At 44.7% G+C, this 14946-nt stretch overlaps 1 protein-coding gene across 2 annotated transcripts in view; it reads right to left on the bottom strand.

The window, feature by feature from the left end:
• LOC139332041 (semaphorin-4B-like) overlaps positions 1–14946 on the bottom strand; it is a 55814-nt gene that overhangs the window by 13844 nt on the left and 27024 nt on the right. For both annotated transcript variants that reach the window (XM_070963735.1, XM_070963727.1), the window contains exons 3-8: positions 4502–4662; positions 4072–4134; positions 3328–3426; positions 1180–1291; positions 571–687; positions 59–216 (exon numbers count right to left, since the gene is read on the bottom strand). In XM_070963735.1, the coding sequence (XP_070819836.1) occupies positions 59–216; positions 571–687; positions 1180–1291; positions 3328–3426; positions 4072–4134; positions 4502–4662 (710 nt within the window). The remainder of the gene's footprint in view (positions 1–58; positions 217–570; positions 688–1179; positions 1292–3327; positions 3427–4071; positions 4135–4501; positions 4663–14946) is intronic.

Genomic DNA, 14946 nt, shown 5'->3' with positions numbered 1-14946 from the left:
CTTATTGTAGCACGGCTGTCTTTGCGTGATGACGTCACCCCAACCCAAGGTGCCTTACCTTGCACACGCGAGCAATCCTCGACACAATGGTGTTGTCAAAGAAGTCAAACTCTTTTCCCGCCTCGCTAAAGAAGAAGTAAATCTTGTCGTCGTCTCCCACAGGGTTGCCTATTGGCTGACTCTCCTCAATGAAAGCCGACCCGACAAAGACAGGATCTGTTAAAAATAGAAGAACGCAAAAGGTTAGAGAGGCACGTTACACCTTTATCATCCACCCGAAGGAACTAGTTTTTCAGTCGTTTCATCGTTTTTGTTCCATCGTAAATTTGGAAAGAAGTCACAGATCACACAACAGAGCTCTGTTTTGAAGTGCAGGTGTGGCGACTGATAGGACCGGGCTGCCGCAATCTGAGAGAGCTCGTCCTCGCTCTCCGTCTGCATGCATTGGCGGCCGTGCCTCGCTAATGATCGCCACTTTTTGGAGCTTATCTGCTCTGCTGGGTACATAATGGGACATGTATGGACGGAAAAAACACAGTCTGCCAATCTGATGGGGTAAATGGAGTTTACCTTGCAGCCATTTTAAAGAGTTTTCGGTCTTCAGAGCAGTTCCCTGACCCAAGCTCTTGTAAATGACTGGTTCATTCCCTTGGAAGTTGCTGACAGTCCCAGTGTACAACTCACCATCTGGATGAACACAGAGGAAAAGACAAAGATTGCACGATTTTAAATGAAGAACTTGATTTAGCATTAATTTAACATAATAATCTACTAAGAAATGATGTACTGGGAGCTTCCTTAGCTGCAATAGATGAAGTCAGTAGTAGTTCAGTGAACATTATGAGTGAGGGATTAGGCACATCATGTCTTCCACTCATATCCAGCTCAATTATTCACTAATTGCTCGTTAAAGAAGTTGAACACAAACAGCGTCTGCTGGTGTCCGGTGATTTATCAGAAGAACTGATGCAGACAAACAACATCAGCAGGCACATCATGACTCATTACTGAATCAAAGCGGTAGTTAAGATCAAAGTTGCTCTGGAGAACAGCTGAGCCTGTTTTCAAAGTCTCTTCCCAGAAAGAAGCCACTCATAATAATAGCTTGGTCGCTGCACGGCAAAAGTTTAAAGAGAACACAAAGAGAGAAGAAAATGAAATCTGTGTATTTCTACATACCAACAATGATGGCAGTGGATTTGTACTCTGGATTAAAGGGGCAGCGGCTGCGCCCATCTTCCATCACGACCTCACCCACTTCATCTCTTTCCATTGTGAATGTTGACGTGTTCTGGAGACGAGACACAAACAGCAAATGTCCCTCAGGCACAGACCAATTAAATTCTACTTACAGTAGAGAGTGAGCTAAAGTGAGCTCAGCGACCTTGAGCTCACTCTCTCCACTTCTTCACGTCAATAACTGACTTCTAGGGAGTTTGGTCACTTTGAACATACAGTAGCTCTGTCTGGTGGACAAGCCAAGGCTTTAGGATACTGTATGTCAAAGGCTATGGACACAGCTACTGTAGTTTGCTCTGAGTCAACAATACGCATGCACGCACGCACGCACGCACGCACGCACGCACGCACGCACGCACGCACGCACGCACACCATCTTGCTGCAATAAATGCTCACTAATGGGCATCAATCTCCTGCTCAAAACAGACCCTGAAATGCAATCTTTACTGCTGTGTAAGTGACATTTGCTGAAAACTACAGTAACCAGCTACATATGTGTGTGTGTGTGTGTGTGTGTGTGTGTGTGTGTGTGTGTGTGTGTATACACACACACGCACAGGTATACAGGTCAATTTGCAGCCTCTGAACACAGTTGTGTAACAGTTGTATAATGTCTTCTTTGACACTGGAGTCGTCAAGTCTGAGGAAAGGTGACATTACTTGAGTAATCTCAGAGTTGGGCCTTTTTCACAGAAAGCCTTCGTCAGAAACAGTGAGTAGGGACTTTAATGGTGCTGGTATTAACAGGCAGGCATGGCCTAACAGAGGACATCATCGTGATGTATTATGGCAAGTGTACGTGGCGTCTTCTGACCAAATGTCCAAAACCTAAAGATATCCAATTTGCACTGATAGAAAAAAGAGAAAAGCAGCAAAATCTCACATTTGGCCTTTTTGCTTGATACTCAACTTAGAAACTGAATTTACTATCAAACTTACAGCAAATTATTTTCTTTTGTTTGAGTATTTGACCAATCATTTCATCTTTCAAGTGTAGGATTTAATATTATGGGGCTTGGAAAAATGAGATAACACTCTGTATCAACACTAAACTGACGTGTATATGTATATTGAAACAGCAGGGACTTGGTACTAATGTGGAGTAATTATAGTCAACAACAAAGCATTAAATGTACATAATGTGGGAATGTGAGTATTGTATTCAGACACGCATTAAAAAACGTGTGGTCAGTGAGCGGTCACAGTAATAACTCGTTCCATTTAAAAATAACAGCACAGGCAGCTCCAGCCTCCGCTGCCTGGGAAATCTTCCCATGCTTCATCATTAGGAGTTGTTGTAATATTGGAGGCTTATTTGAATTCATGTCCATCATTTGATTGTTTAGTGTTTAGTGTGTCTTCCTGGCTTCAGTGTCCTGTTACACTGGCCGTAAAACCCTCTGCAACTGTTTTGAGAACGGCTATAAAAACAAAGCATTTATTAATGTTAATATTATGCATCTCTGAGAGCGGCTGGACGGTAGGAATAGACTGGAACACACACACACACACACACACACACACACACACACACACACACACACACACACACACACACACACACACACACACACACACACACTCTGGACTCTGTCAACATGACAAGTGTTCACCCAGACTCAGAGCTGGAGTCCAGTTCAGGACCTAAAGTCCTGCCAAGTCATCTTCAGTCTGAGACGCCCCAATGTTTTCTTTTACTCTGACGTCAAAGGGGTGTGTGCGTGTGTGTGTGTGTGGGTGTATGCTACAGCTTGACCCCCCCCCCCCCCCCCCCCAATCACTGAAATCAATGTCATCCTGCTGCCGGTTACCATCACTCCAGATTTCTTCCTCTGCCAGATAACAGATCTAGCGCTTCCCTCTCGCTGGAAACCACACGCCTCGTGTACCCCCCTGTTGACTTGTCTGGCTAAAGTGCCTCAGCAGCATTTGGTTACACTCGGATAACAACAGATCCAATACTGACATGGTGGATGAAAGAGCTCGATTCCTCAAGAACACCAAAGAAATGCATCAAAATTCAACAGCTGTGCTAGAGAGAGAGGCAGAGAGAAGTAAAAATCCAGCGTTGAGAGGTCATCACTTACTATGTAGGCGCAAATGGGACTGAAGGCATAGGTGCCACATACGTAGAGGTGAGTGCTGTTCAGCCGCAGGAGAATTTTGATGTAATTGAAGCAATCAGTCTGGATGGGGAACAAATGGAGAAGCAAGTGTGAGGTCTACGAATCCACAAGAGATCTTTGCAGCTGACTGTTTTTTTTTTATTTCTTGAGAGGTCCTTCAAGCCTGCACCTGAAAAACTGGAGCTCATAATCACAACCCACAAATACTTCAAAACGGCTCGATGGAAACCGTTACACACATAAAAATGTTCCCTTTCCTCAGACGCTGCTGGGGAAAACCTCCCAGCATCACACAGCATTTACCTGGTGGGCTCTCTGTAATACACAGACCAGAGTTGTGTACAACTCTGCACACTGCAGTACAAAGATTACCAAGGTTTGTCGCCTAGGGACACAACAGCTGGCATGACAACAAGGTAACAGACAGACAGAGAGAGAAAGAAGCAGCGCACAAAAAAAGAGCAATTCCCTGGCGAGCCTGCACACTTGATGAATCTATTTGTAACCGGTGTAAAGGTTTGTCAACACAAGAACTCAGTGCTCATTTTATCTCCTCACCACGCCGGTAAGGCGACTCAGGGAGGGCTGCGAGGAACGAGCACACGTCCCATGCAAGGAAATTCACGCTTTTCATGCTGTCATTATGGAGCTGTTTTCCTGGGGTATTTTCATTATTTCACTGGAGTGGTAAAAGGTGCCTCTCACCTCCAGGTTCTTCCCTTTGAAGCTGCATTCCTCTCTTTTTCCAGCGGGAGTGCCCCACGTCAGCTGAAGATGAAAAAGAAACCCTGAATAAGTCTGGTGAAATGCAGTGAAGCGTGCCGATTCCACGGAGGAGCTGCTTTAATATCAAAACCTGCACAAAGACCTGGTGTGTGGTATGGAAAGAAACACACATGAGGTCTCATGATGGAGCAAGTAACATATGGAGTAGCTGGAAATGTATCATTTATTTGCTATATGTAACTTATTTGCAGTTACAAACCACATGATTAACCCAGATAAAACTATTACAGAAATGAGTCTCGAAGCGCCATTTTTAGCCATGATTATGGAAAGAGCTAATTATCTGCCAGCCCATTTCTGCATCGCAGCTTTGCCTCTGCTAATCCACTTGGCATTTGGACACACTCACGTTCTTCTGCAGCTTGGTCTTGCTGATGTCCGAGAGGCTGAGGGCGAACAGCGCCTCCCTGGCTCCGACGTACAGCATGTCGTCCTCCTGGCTGAGCAGCAAAGAGGTGTAATTGAAGACGCCGTCCACAGAGAATCTCTTGGCCGACCTCTCCTTTGCATCTGGGATAACACACACACACACACACACACACACACACACACACACACACACACACACACACACACACACACACACACACACACACACACACACACACACACACACACACACATACAGGAGATTATCATCACATAGCAGGACAGAGCAGAGAGGAACAGACTGGTAGAGAACATGTCCTGATGCTAGAAGCACAAGAACACACAAATGCGATCACAGGCATATAAATAGGTCCCGATTTACAACGCTCACAATACTTTCAAGCTGTGAAGACAGAGCCTTTGCCTTCTGCGGGGAGAAAAACAATTAATGATTTCCATATCACAGTGCTGGGATTTAAAATGCATGTTGAGGAGTGCTGAAGGGCTTCAAAAGGGTTTCCAGCTTTCATCTCATGATCAGAAATAAAAACGTTTTAATGCTTTAATGCCTGACAAAATGATTTGTTTCGTGACGCATCACATGCATGTAATTAGTCATAGCTAACCAGAAAGTAACTGCACATGCTACAAATGGTAACGAGAAAAACAAATTGAGCAAATTCCAAGCTTCACGAGGTGGTGATGAAAAAAAAGAGCACTTTATTTGGAAGATGAAGCTGAGGTGGATTGGTCCACCAGGGCCCAAGGTGAGCAGTCACATGCAGCAAGTAGCTTTGTGCTCCTGCTGAGAGATCGTCCAGTGCACAGATATGAGAACCAATGGGAACTAACTGCAGCTTATGTCAGTCTACAGCTTGATTTGTTGGGCTAATTAGACAATCAGCTATTCAAACTGACTGGCCAAACACTACCGTACGATCACAGAGCTCTCTGGATCTCTGCTGAGGCTTCACAGAGAGCGACAAATCTTTGAGGAAACAAGAACAAGTGGACAGACATCACATTCCATCCAACTACAGTTCAGCAGAGTGCTGGGCTTCAGTCAAATCGATTTATGACACAAAGGGGGAAAACCTCTGACTGAGCATCATGTCCGTGCTCCTGGAGGAGCCTGTCCTCTCTGATTCTGCCAGCAGCTCCTGGAGCTGCATGAGAACGTGTCACATGCACGCCAGCGAGCCACGTCCACGCTGACCTGTGCTGGCCCGCTCTCTCTGTACTGACAGCAGCCTCTTCCACTCAACACCAATCTAAATCTCTTTCATTCTGCCGCTCACCTGCTTCAAGTGGATCTCTTTAGCAGTGGACCGTGAGTCAAATGAGCCCCCCCCATCGCTCCCTTCCCTGCAGCCTCAAATAGCTCTGGCAATGAGGCACAAATTCAATGTACACATTGCTCCTTTTATAGCATTTCTTTTGGTGTTGCAAAAAAACTTGAGATCCTCTACAGTGTCACCAGCAGCAGCTTTTACTGCCTGCCACTGTGAAAGCGCAGTCTGGAGAGGCCTGGATTGATTTTTGCATCCAGTTTTGTAAGAAGCAACGAGTCTGACAATCAGGCACCTTTTAGCTCGACTTACTGTGTGATCAACAGCTCAAACGACCCAATAAAAATGGCAAGAGAAAGTCCAGGAAGTCATGAAAAGTGGGTCATTCAAGACCTTAAGGATTGTGATCCTTACGGAAACGAGAGCTGAACTGGGGTCTGTGTGTATCTGGGTGGGTGGGTGTTATCACTTGATATCTATCAACAACACCAAGAATCTTCTGGAGGTCGACAAAGACATGGGATACACGCAATCAAATATTTGTGCATCCGTTGCTTACATACTTCTTACCCTTTGCAGTATTTCTGGCCATCTCTGTAAATGTTTATCTCTTGCCTCCCATTCCAAACATATTAAAACACAGTCCGTGTGCTCCCCAAGGCAAAGCGCTGGGGGTCACGCACTCCATTTGCTTATCCAAATAAGATTACTGCCTCGTATCTGGAGTCGTCAACACTAATATTTGCTGCAGTTAAAACCGTTTACAGCCTTTTTCCTCGTGTATAACCAGCAAACTGAATTCAAATTTAGATACTTCTGACAGTTAGAAAAAGACACCAGCAATACGTTTATCTCCAAAACTGCAGGTGGTGCACTGGACCATAATGCGGATGGAGCCAGTAAACAGCAATAAATGTTTACAACCTACGACTTAAACTTTTCAATGTGCTCGCAAACAAATGGTTCATCTAACACTCGAGGCACTTTGGCAGATGATCGCCTTCCCCTTATGGGAGTGAATGCCAGCTGCACAAGCCACATCTTGTCCAAAATCAAATCTGAGGCCCTTTCCAGATCAACAGCCCTCAGTCTGTTTAAAACGTTGTGACATCTGGAGTCAATGAAGAGAGGAGCCTGTCATTAAAATCCAGGGACGGGATAGAGAATTGAAAAGACTTCATATTGTCATCTTTGGAAAAAAAAAATTCCCTGTGCTGACTGACCCATTCAGAGGAAGGAAAACTGGTTTTATTTCAAGGTGAATTAAGTCTGTTAAAAATGTTCTAAATGCTCATAAAGAGAGCTCTGCTCAGTCCCAGCGGACCCCACCGTTGGCAGACAAAGGAGTGCCGTCTCTCCTCTCAACAGGGGGACATATCATAGCTTGACTGTCACGGCTCCCCTGAGTTTTGGCCATTCACTGGAACCAAAAACAGCCTACCCTCGGCATATTAAAACTCTCTGACATAAATCACAGTGACATCCTCTTAGACAGACAATGGAATAACGAGCAGAGGAGAGCACACTCATGAAACTTTTACCCAGAGAGCAGTCTGGGGCTACTTAGCGGGGGAGGGGGGGGGTGCAGGGGAGAGGAGGTCGGGGTACTGAGTGGGAGTCGTGGTAACCAGGAAGATTGGATTGAGACGTTGACCTATGGAGAAACATGCAGACGGAGGGGAGGAAAATGTTATTCTCAAAGCACTCTGAGATGGATTTTTGATAAGAGCAGAAGGTCAAGCAGTAACGAACAGCGCTGTGTCGAGATGCAGCGATTTCAGAGTGACACTCAAGGCTTTCACCTCTTTGTTCATCTACAGGAGTCGGTTCTTTGGGAAAGAGGATTTTGTTTCCCCGATGCAGAGGACCAGTTGTGTGTTTTGACACGCTTGCGGCAGAATGCCGGGCATCTGCAGGCCATTTCACAGCCAGGCTCCAGGTCCATTCATCACCCTCCTGTTTAATCAGCTGGCTGTCACCAAGCCGGGCCCTCAACCTCTGCTAATGCTCATCACATCACACCTACCATCAACATGGCTGCTTTATTGCTGGTGCTAACATGCTGAATTAATTAGTATCATAGGCTGCAAAAGAAATAGGGTCCAAGCTGGAGCGCAGAGGCATAGTTCAAAAGATGAAGACTGAGGACAGTTTGTGAGTCTGCATCACAAGCGAACAATATTCAGGATCTGACTGCCTTCTCTCCACCGGCACATAATAACCTCTCAGCAATTAGGTGAGATTTAATTTTGGCAGCATATTCATAGCATTCATTCATTGTGGTGTTCTTTTTTTGAATCAGTGGAGGTAAAGATAGCAGCAACTAGTCATATCACAGAGGATTTCAGAGAGCAGCTGCTCTGTGATGACAGGAGCGTTTGTTTTACAGTTAGAGAATCAGACTGACTCTGCGCACACACAAGCAACCGCCACAAACTTCTTGCATTAAAATGGAGATACATGAGGGCAAAGTCGTACAACTGTACCTTAAAAAAAGGATCTAAAATGTTGATAGATATGTTGCTGTGTGTCATCCTTTACATTATCACAGCAAAATGACCTCTAAGACAGTCTGTAGGTTGGCAGCTTTTGCTTGGATCAGTCCAGCCTTTTCTGTGGCAATATGTCTTTATTTGTCCATCAGGCTTCCTTTGTGTGGCAACAAGATCCTGAAGGTATACTGTGCCATCTGGAACATGCTTTTAGACTTAATTTGTCAGCTTTAGAGGTGTTGGTATGTGACTTCTGCTATGTTTGGACAGAACCTGGCTAGTTTCTCCATTTCTTATCTTTCTGCTAACTGGCTGCTGGCCAGAGCTTCATATTTAATCTTTACACATGAGATTGGTACCAATCTTCTCATCTAAAGTTCAGCAGAGAGCAAACAAGCGTATTTCACAAAACGCTGTGCTGTACATAGACTCTGAAACAAATACAAAGTGGCTGTAATGGGTGTGTATATATTAGAGTGTTCTTGAGGGAAAATTCTTATGAATCATAATATTAAATAAATATTTTTAATATGTCCTGATCTCATATTTTTGGCTTTAAGATTAAAATACCTTTTCCCCCTTCATCAGTGTTGACAGTTCGCACCTCCAAAAAAGGCACAGTGACATCAATTAAGACTAGCATGCCTCTGAATCGCTTCACTAACATCACAGCTGAGCATGTTCGCTGTGTGCTTACTCACCACTGAGGTAAGATATCATCAGAGGGTGCCAGTGTGCAGACGCAGTGTCGCTGAGTAATAAAATACATGCTGGCACTTTGGCAGGTATCATATTTCATAGAAAATGGAGCGGGATCAACCTATTTTTCTAGGGTTTTAATAGTACTCTAAGGGTGGGGCGATTGATTGGCTGCTTGGTAGGCATTCGCCTGCCAAGACACTCCCAAAAGCCCCGACTGTAAACATGGCCCAGATTTACTAAAGCAGCATGAGCCAAGTCACAAGGCAAGGGGGCAACGGGGACAAAGGGGTTCACTTGCAGCCGGGCAGAGAAAACCCAAAGGAGAGGAGAGTGAAGCACAGCTGATATTCATCTCACACTGAGCTCTGCTCATCTTACATGCGAGACACAAGTTTGTCAAAAATAAAATAAACAAAATAAATAAACTATCCATCTCTGCCCTCTGCCCGCCAAAGCTACACAACAGCACACAGCTTCAAGGCTCCCTGTTTGACATGATTTGACAACGGACGTGACAGCGGCGCTGGAGCTCCCTGACAGAAGCCGACAGAAGTCACTTCAAGGTCATTGCGGCACTGCTCCTCCTGATATTCGGGCAAAGTGATGGTTATTTATTAGTCGGTGACTACTAGCAACCAAGAGCAGCCCAGGGCACTGTGCTGCCGCTGTGGTACATCAGCCAGGTCGGCAAAGACACACTGTTTGTCTGCACAGTGAGAGGACAGACCTCTGATGAGGAGGTGGGCTGGGCAGGAGGAGCGGGCTGGGCGGGAGGAGCGGGGGGCAAACCTGAAACGGACTTCACGTGTTGTCTCTCCATTACAACATGAATGGTTGATTCAGTATCAGGTCACAGCAGTGGACTGTTATTTAAAAAAAAGAATTGCAAATGAAGGCAGAGTGAGTAAAACCCCTGCAAAACCTGCTAGAGACAACGACAGAGAGAAATTGGGGCAGAGAAAATCACACTTTCCTGAACTGGAAATAAAAGATGACAGCACTGAATCAGTCTCAGGGAGAGCGTTGACACCTACAGTATCTGTCAGGCCAGGCGGGGAGGCTCACACTTGTGCGGTTTGTAATCACTGGGAGTGATGGTGTGGCTTTGCTGCAATAATGTGTGTATATGCAACATATTGGGTTTGCATGTGTGTGTATGTGGAGAGATGGCTGCACCTTGCAGATAATAACCAGGGCCTGATGGTGTGTACGTCCAGTGTTTGCTGTGTGTGCGGATTATACAGCAAAGAGGTGTTAATGGTGCCACACGGCTACATGTGCAGGCTCAGAATCAGGGCAACAACAGAAGGCCATGAAATGAGAGTTGGAAATGTCTGACAGACGTCTGTACTGTAAAAGCCCTGAAATACTGAAAGCTGCTGCCTTCATGCTCCGAAGAAAAAAACATCTCGTCGACACACGAGCGCAAGGATGAGGTCAGTGCATAAAACACTGCATACCTCTAAAAGCAGAGAACAAGGGGCTGACACAGACATGATGCTCTGCTCTGTAATTACTGGCTCTTAGGTGTCATCCTGATGCACTCTAGATTGGCACGCACCCAACCAACACTCGAAGCAGCGGAGCGATGGAGCGCAATGGTCTATCACGGCTGAAAGCTTGTAAAATCCTGGATATTAGCTCGGAGAGACACACACACAGACGCTGTTTGTGGTATCCAAGGGAGTTATTCAGACGCAGACTGAAACACAGAGAGAGGCAGACAGATAGTTGGTATAATTTCCTCTCACACACAATTCAAAACAGACGTGTCTGTACTTGTCATGTGTGGCGTGCTCTCCTTCAGTCTCTCCCTCAGTCTTTCTCTCCAGGCAAGACACTGAAGATGTCACTGAAATGTGGCGCACACAGATCACCGATAGTTGATCAGCTCGCTGATAGTTTTGTGTTCAATGGGACTGATGCTCAAAACTAAAGCTCAGAAAAATGCAAATTGTCACCTGATAGAGAAGAAAAATCAGTTAACTTTTGTTCGGCCTTCCTTGCCATTTCCTGCAATAGTCGTTCATGAATTTCCATTCTGTAATTGACTCTCTTTATAGCAGCTTGCATTAATGGCTGGTGCCACCATTCCTGCACTGGATTCAAAATGCATCCACACTTAGGAGGGATTCACAGGAAATGAAGCTGTACTTAAGTGACTGCTAATGTAATCTCAACATCACACTGATTGCAATGCGTCTGTCAATGAGGTTAGCACTCACAGCGACTGTTCATCAGAAACACATCCACACAACAAGAAAATGGCCATTTTCTACACTTTCTAACCTGCACTTGTTGTTTCCACCCATAACCCGAGAGGTCACAATCAACCAGGACTGAAACCTGAAGGACTGTAACTCAAATAAGGTATTGAGCAGCTTCTGGCGTTCCATGTCCTAATCCACCTTCAAATGCTTTCTTTATTTTGGTTGTTACTCATGTCCTCACACACGCAGAAGAAACACAGGCAAGAAAGACTGGCTTAATGAATGACACGAGATCCACGGCTCAGCCAACAGGACTTAAAGAGAAAAAAAAAATGTCATTTGTGTTGGCACTGCACACATCCAGTCCAGCTGGCCGGGACATGCTTGCAGATGGTTTCGGCTACAGCTTGAATCCCATCAAAGTACACTTCGATACATCTCTTCTGCCATTTTCTAGCATGCACACTCGTCGATTTTTAGGGCACCAGTGGAGCTTTGTGCAGCTTACTAAGTGCACTCCGTTTGGACTGACACGTGCTGAAGGTCGTTAAGTGCTACCACAGCATGCACATGCAACCCTCTATCCTGTGTGTGTGTGTGTGTGAGTGTGAGATTGTCTCTGGAGAGGCCCTCGATGAAAAGAGCAGGCTGGAGTCGAAACGGAGTCTCCTGCTCATCCACCACAAAGTAACTGTGGATGAGAAGTGGTCAAGTACAATGGGTTTACACTCTTTGCTAATAGCTTTTCTTACACACACACACACACACACACACACACACACACACACACACACACACACACACACACACACACACACACACACACACACACACACACACACACACACACACACACACACACACACACACACACACACACACACACACCTCTTGACTGTCATATTTATTTCCTGTCGTCATGCTGCTATCGGCAGCCTGGTGAGCTCAGGATCTCCACACCTGCTGCTTTAGCTCCCAGACTTTGGATCACAAGGATTATTCTGTCCTGACATAGTTTAAAAATGATCCAACTCCATCTCTCTGTCAGCAGGCGTCATTCGTATTGATAAGGATGACGCTTCCTCTCACGGATCCATGAGACTGTCAGCTGTTTTTACTGATGAACCAGAAAAACAGAGATGAGATTTCTAGAACATGAGACAGAACGACCGAATCCTTTAGTTCAATCTATATAATATGTATTCAGCGAGATGTCACGGACACACACACCTCACCCTGTTTTCATATACACCCTCAAGTAGGAAAGAGGCATGTGGAGCATATTAACATACTGGAACTGGATCAGGAAAGTTCTGACTTTTAATGAAAGATACACGAGACGCCTGCTTTTAACCATTTAAGCTCTGCCTCAACTCAAATGTAAAACCTCAAGTGTTTCCAGAGCACATGTACGAGCACATGCTTGTTTTTTGTAGTTGTTTTTAGATAAAGGCGGTATGTGGGAGTGATAAACTTTTACGGGCATAAAAAGATTTTTGATTTATTTTTCATATTGCAGATCAATTTTGAAATATGTTGGGCAGTACAAATATACAGATCATTGTCGTCACTCACCACAATAATGAGCCAGTTTGTAATTCTACTTGGTGCAGCATTACATCTGCAAAAAATGACCCTTTTCAGAGCTTTGAAATGTTTAACTGGAGTCTCGCATGATAACAAGATGTTATGGATAAGAGCCAAAGGTGCCATTGTGTTCTATTCTATCAGAAGCACACTTAACAACAACACTTAAGAGGGAAAAGCCTGTTTGGAGCTTGTTACTCTACACAGTTTAACAACCACACACACACACACACACACACACACACACACACACACACACACACACACACACACACACACACACACACACACACACACACACACACACACACACACACACACACACACACACACACACACACACACACACACACACACACACACACACACACACACTATATCCACAAGGACGGATGAAACTATGGATGTGTTGAGAAAAGTGGCTTACTGACATAGTTACACTGTGTGAGGAGGAAGGATTACATATTGTCTTGGACAAACTGACACATTTACACCTTTTCAACCTCTGGAGGTTTTAGCAATCAAGTTTCAACCCATCCTGAATGCATTTACACTTCATTGAGATGGGAAAGTCTGATAATATCTTCCAATAAGGAAGGCCTCAAAGCTCACTGTGATAAAAACAGCGTTTATTCTACAACAGAAAGTGCTTTTTTGACACCCATGTGGACACTGACGTGTGACTTACAGCATTCTTTCTCTGTCATAAAAGTTGTCCAGAGTGATTTACAGCCGGACCATATAACTCCTACAGGTTTCATTACGCAATGAAAAGTAAGATTCAGTCATCATAAAACATGATGTTTTTTTTATTTGTGTCACAGTAACTGTGAAACTATGAAAGTCTCTGCTGTTAATTGTGATGAGGCAAACCACTTTTTGTTTTGGACAAATCTGCTCTGCACCCCAGCGAGCCAAAAAACACCTAATGACTCTCTTTAACCTCACATTCCTCTCTGTCCATCTTAATTAACAGCTCCGCCGTTACTTCTCGCTGCTTGCCATTTTCTTCAAATCAAATGTTCCTGATCGAAATCTGCAAAGACTGAACTTTTCTGTACATTCCCTGGAGCGTGCAAGCGATGAAGCCATTAAAACGTCTGAAACAAACGGAGTTGATGTGCTGTAATTATGCTCCATTGTTGCGGCTGTTATGGCGTTATCTGCAGGCACTTGTGAGTGCCACCTCTGCTGGAAGCCACAGACCGCTTTTCTTTCAGGATCGGTGGGCGTGTCCTTGCCGGGTTTTAGGTGGGCATCGGAGCATGTCATGAGTATTTGGCCTGACCCCCCTCTTGCTGCCCCTCCTCTGTTTCTGCACTGCGATCCGCACACTGCCAAGGTCACTGGATTAGCATGCATGAGAGAAAGCGCACAATATTCGCTGAACATAAACCAAATGCAAACGTGAAAGGACACTGTGTACACTCGGCACACACAGCTTTCTTGGTAGCGAGGCTTAAAGGGGCATTTTGATTTGTTTCTCTACACGAAGCCTGCGTCAAAGTGGAAATGTTGCCTTATGATCTGAATGTTATACACGCACACAAGTACATATAAACTGTGTATATAGAGCAGAAACTGACAGGCTCTGGATGCCGACTTGTGACGATGGGGAGAGGGAGCATATAGTCATTTAACACAACATTGAAATGAAGACACAGCCCTAACTGTGATTCTTTATGACTATCAACACATACTTTTTTCAATTCAGCTTTCATGGCGGGAGAAAAAAAGGATACTCGAAAAGGTTATGCTGCATCTAACTCCAGACTTTTCTGGAAGACATAAACCCCAGATTGAAGAACAAAGTCATTCTACATACATAAAATAAGCTATTCGGCCCAAGTGTTTGATGACATGCTTGATATTAACCTGTTTGCAAAAGTAACAATATTAATATATAGATTTTTTTTCAAATCTGCATACAGACAAAACACACATAATATAACAAGTCAGTGCAGGTACCAGGTGACGGTAGGCAGACCTTGTGACCTTTAGATGGAGTGAGGCTAGCTGTTTTCCCCTGCTGTTTCTAGTCTTTGTGCTAAGCTAAGCTAAGCTAAGCTAAACTAACCAGCTGCTGTTTCATATCTAACAGACAGCCATGAGAGTAATATTGATCATCTCCTCTAACTCTCAGCA

The sequence above is a fragment of the Chaetodon trifascialis genome, chromosome 1, assembly GCF_039877785.1.
Source record: "Chaetodon trifascialis isolate fChaTrf1 chromosome 1, fChaTrf1.hap1, whole genome shotgun sequence".
NCBI classification, from domain to species: domain Eukaryota; kingdom Metazoa; phylum Chordata; class Actinopteri; order Chaetodontiformes; family Chaetodontidae; genus Chaetodon; species Chaetodon trifascialis.
The sequence above is the reverse complement of the archived record's forward strand: the minus strand, read 5'-3'. Positions and strand labels throughout refer to the sequence as shown.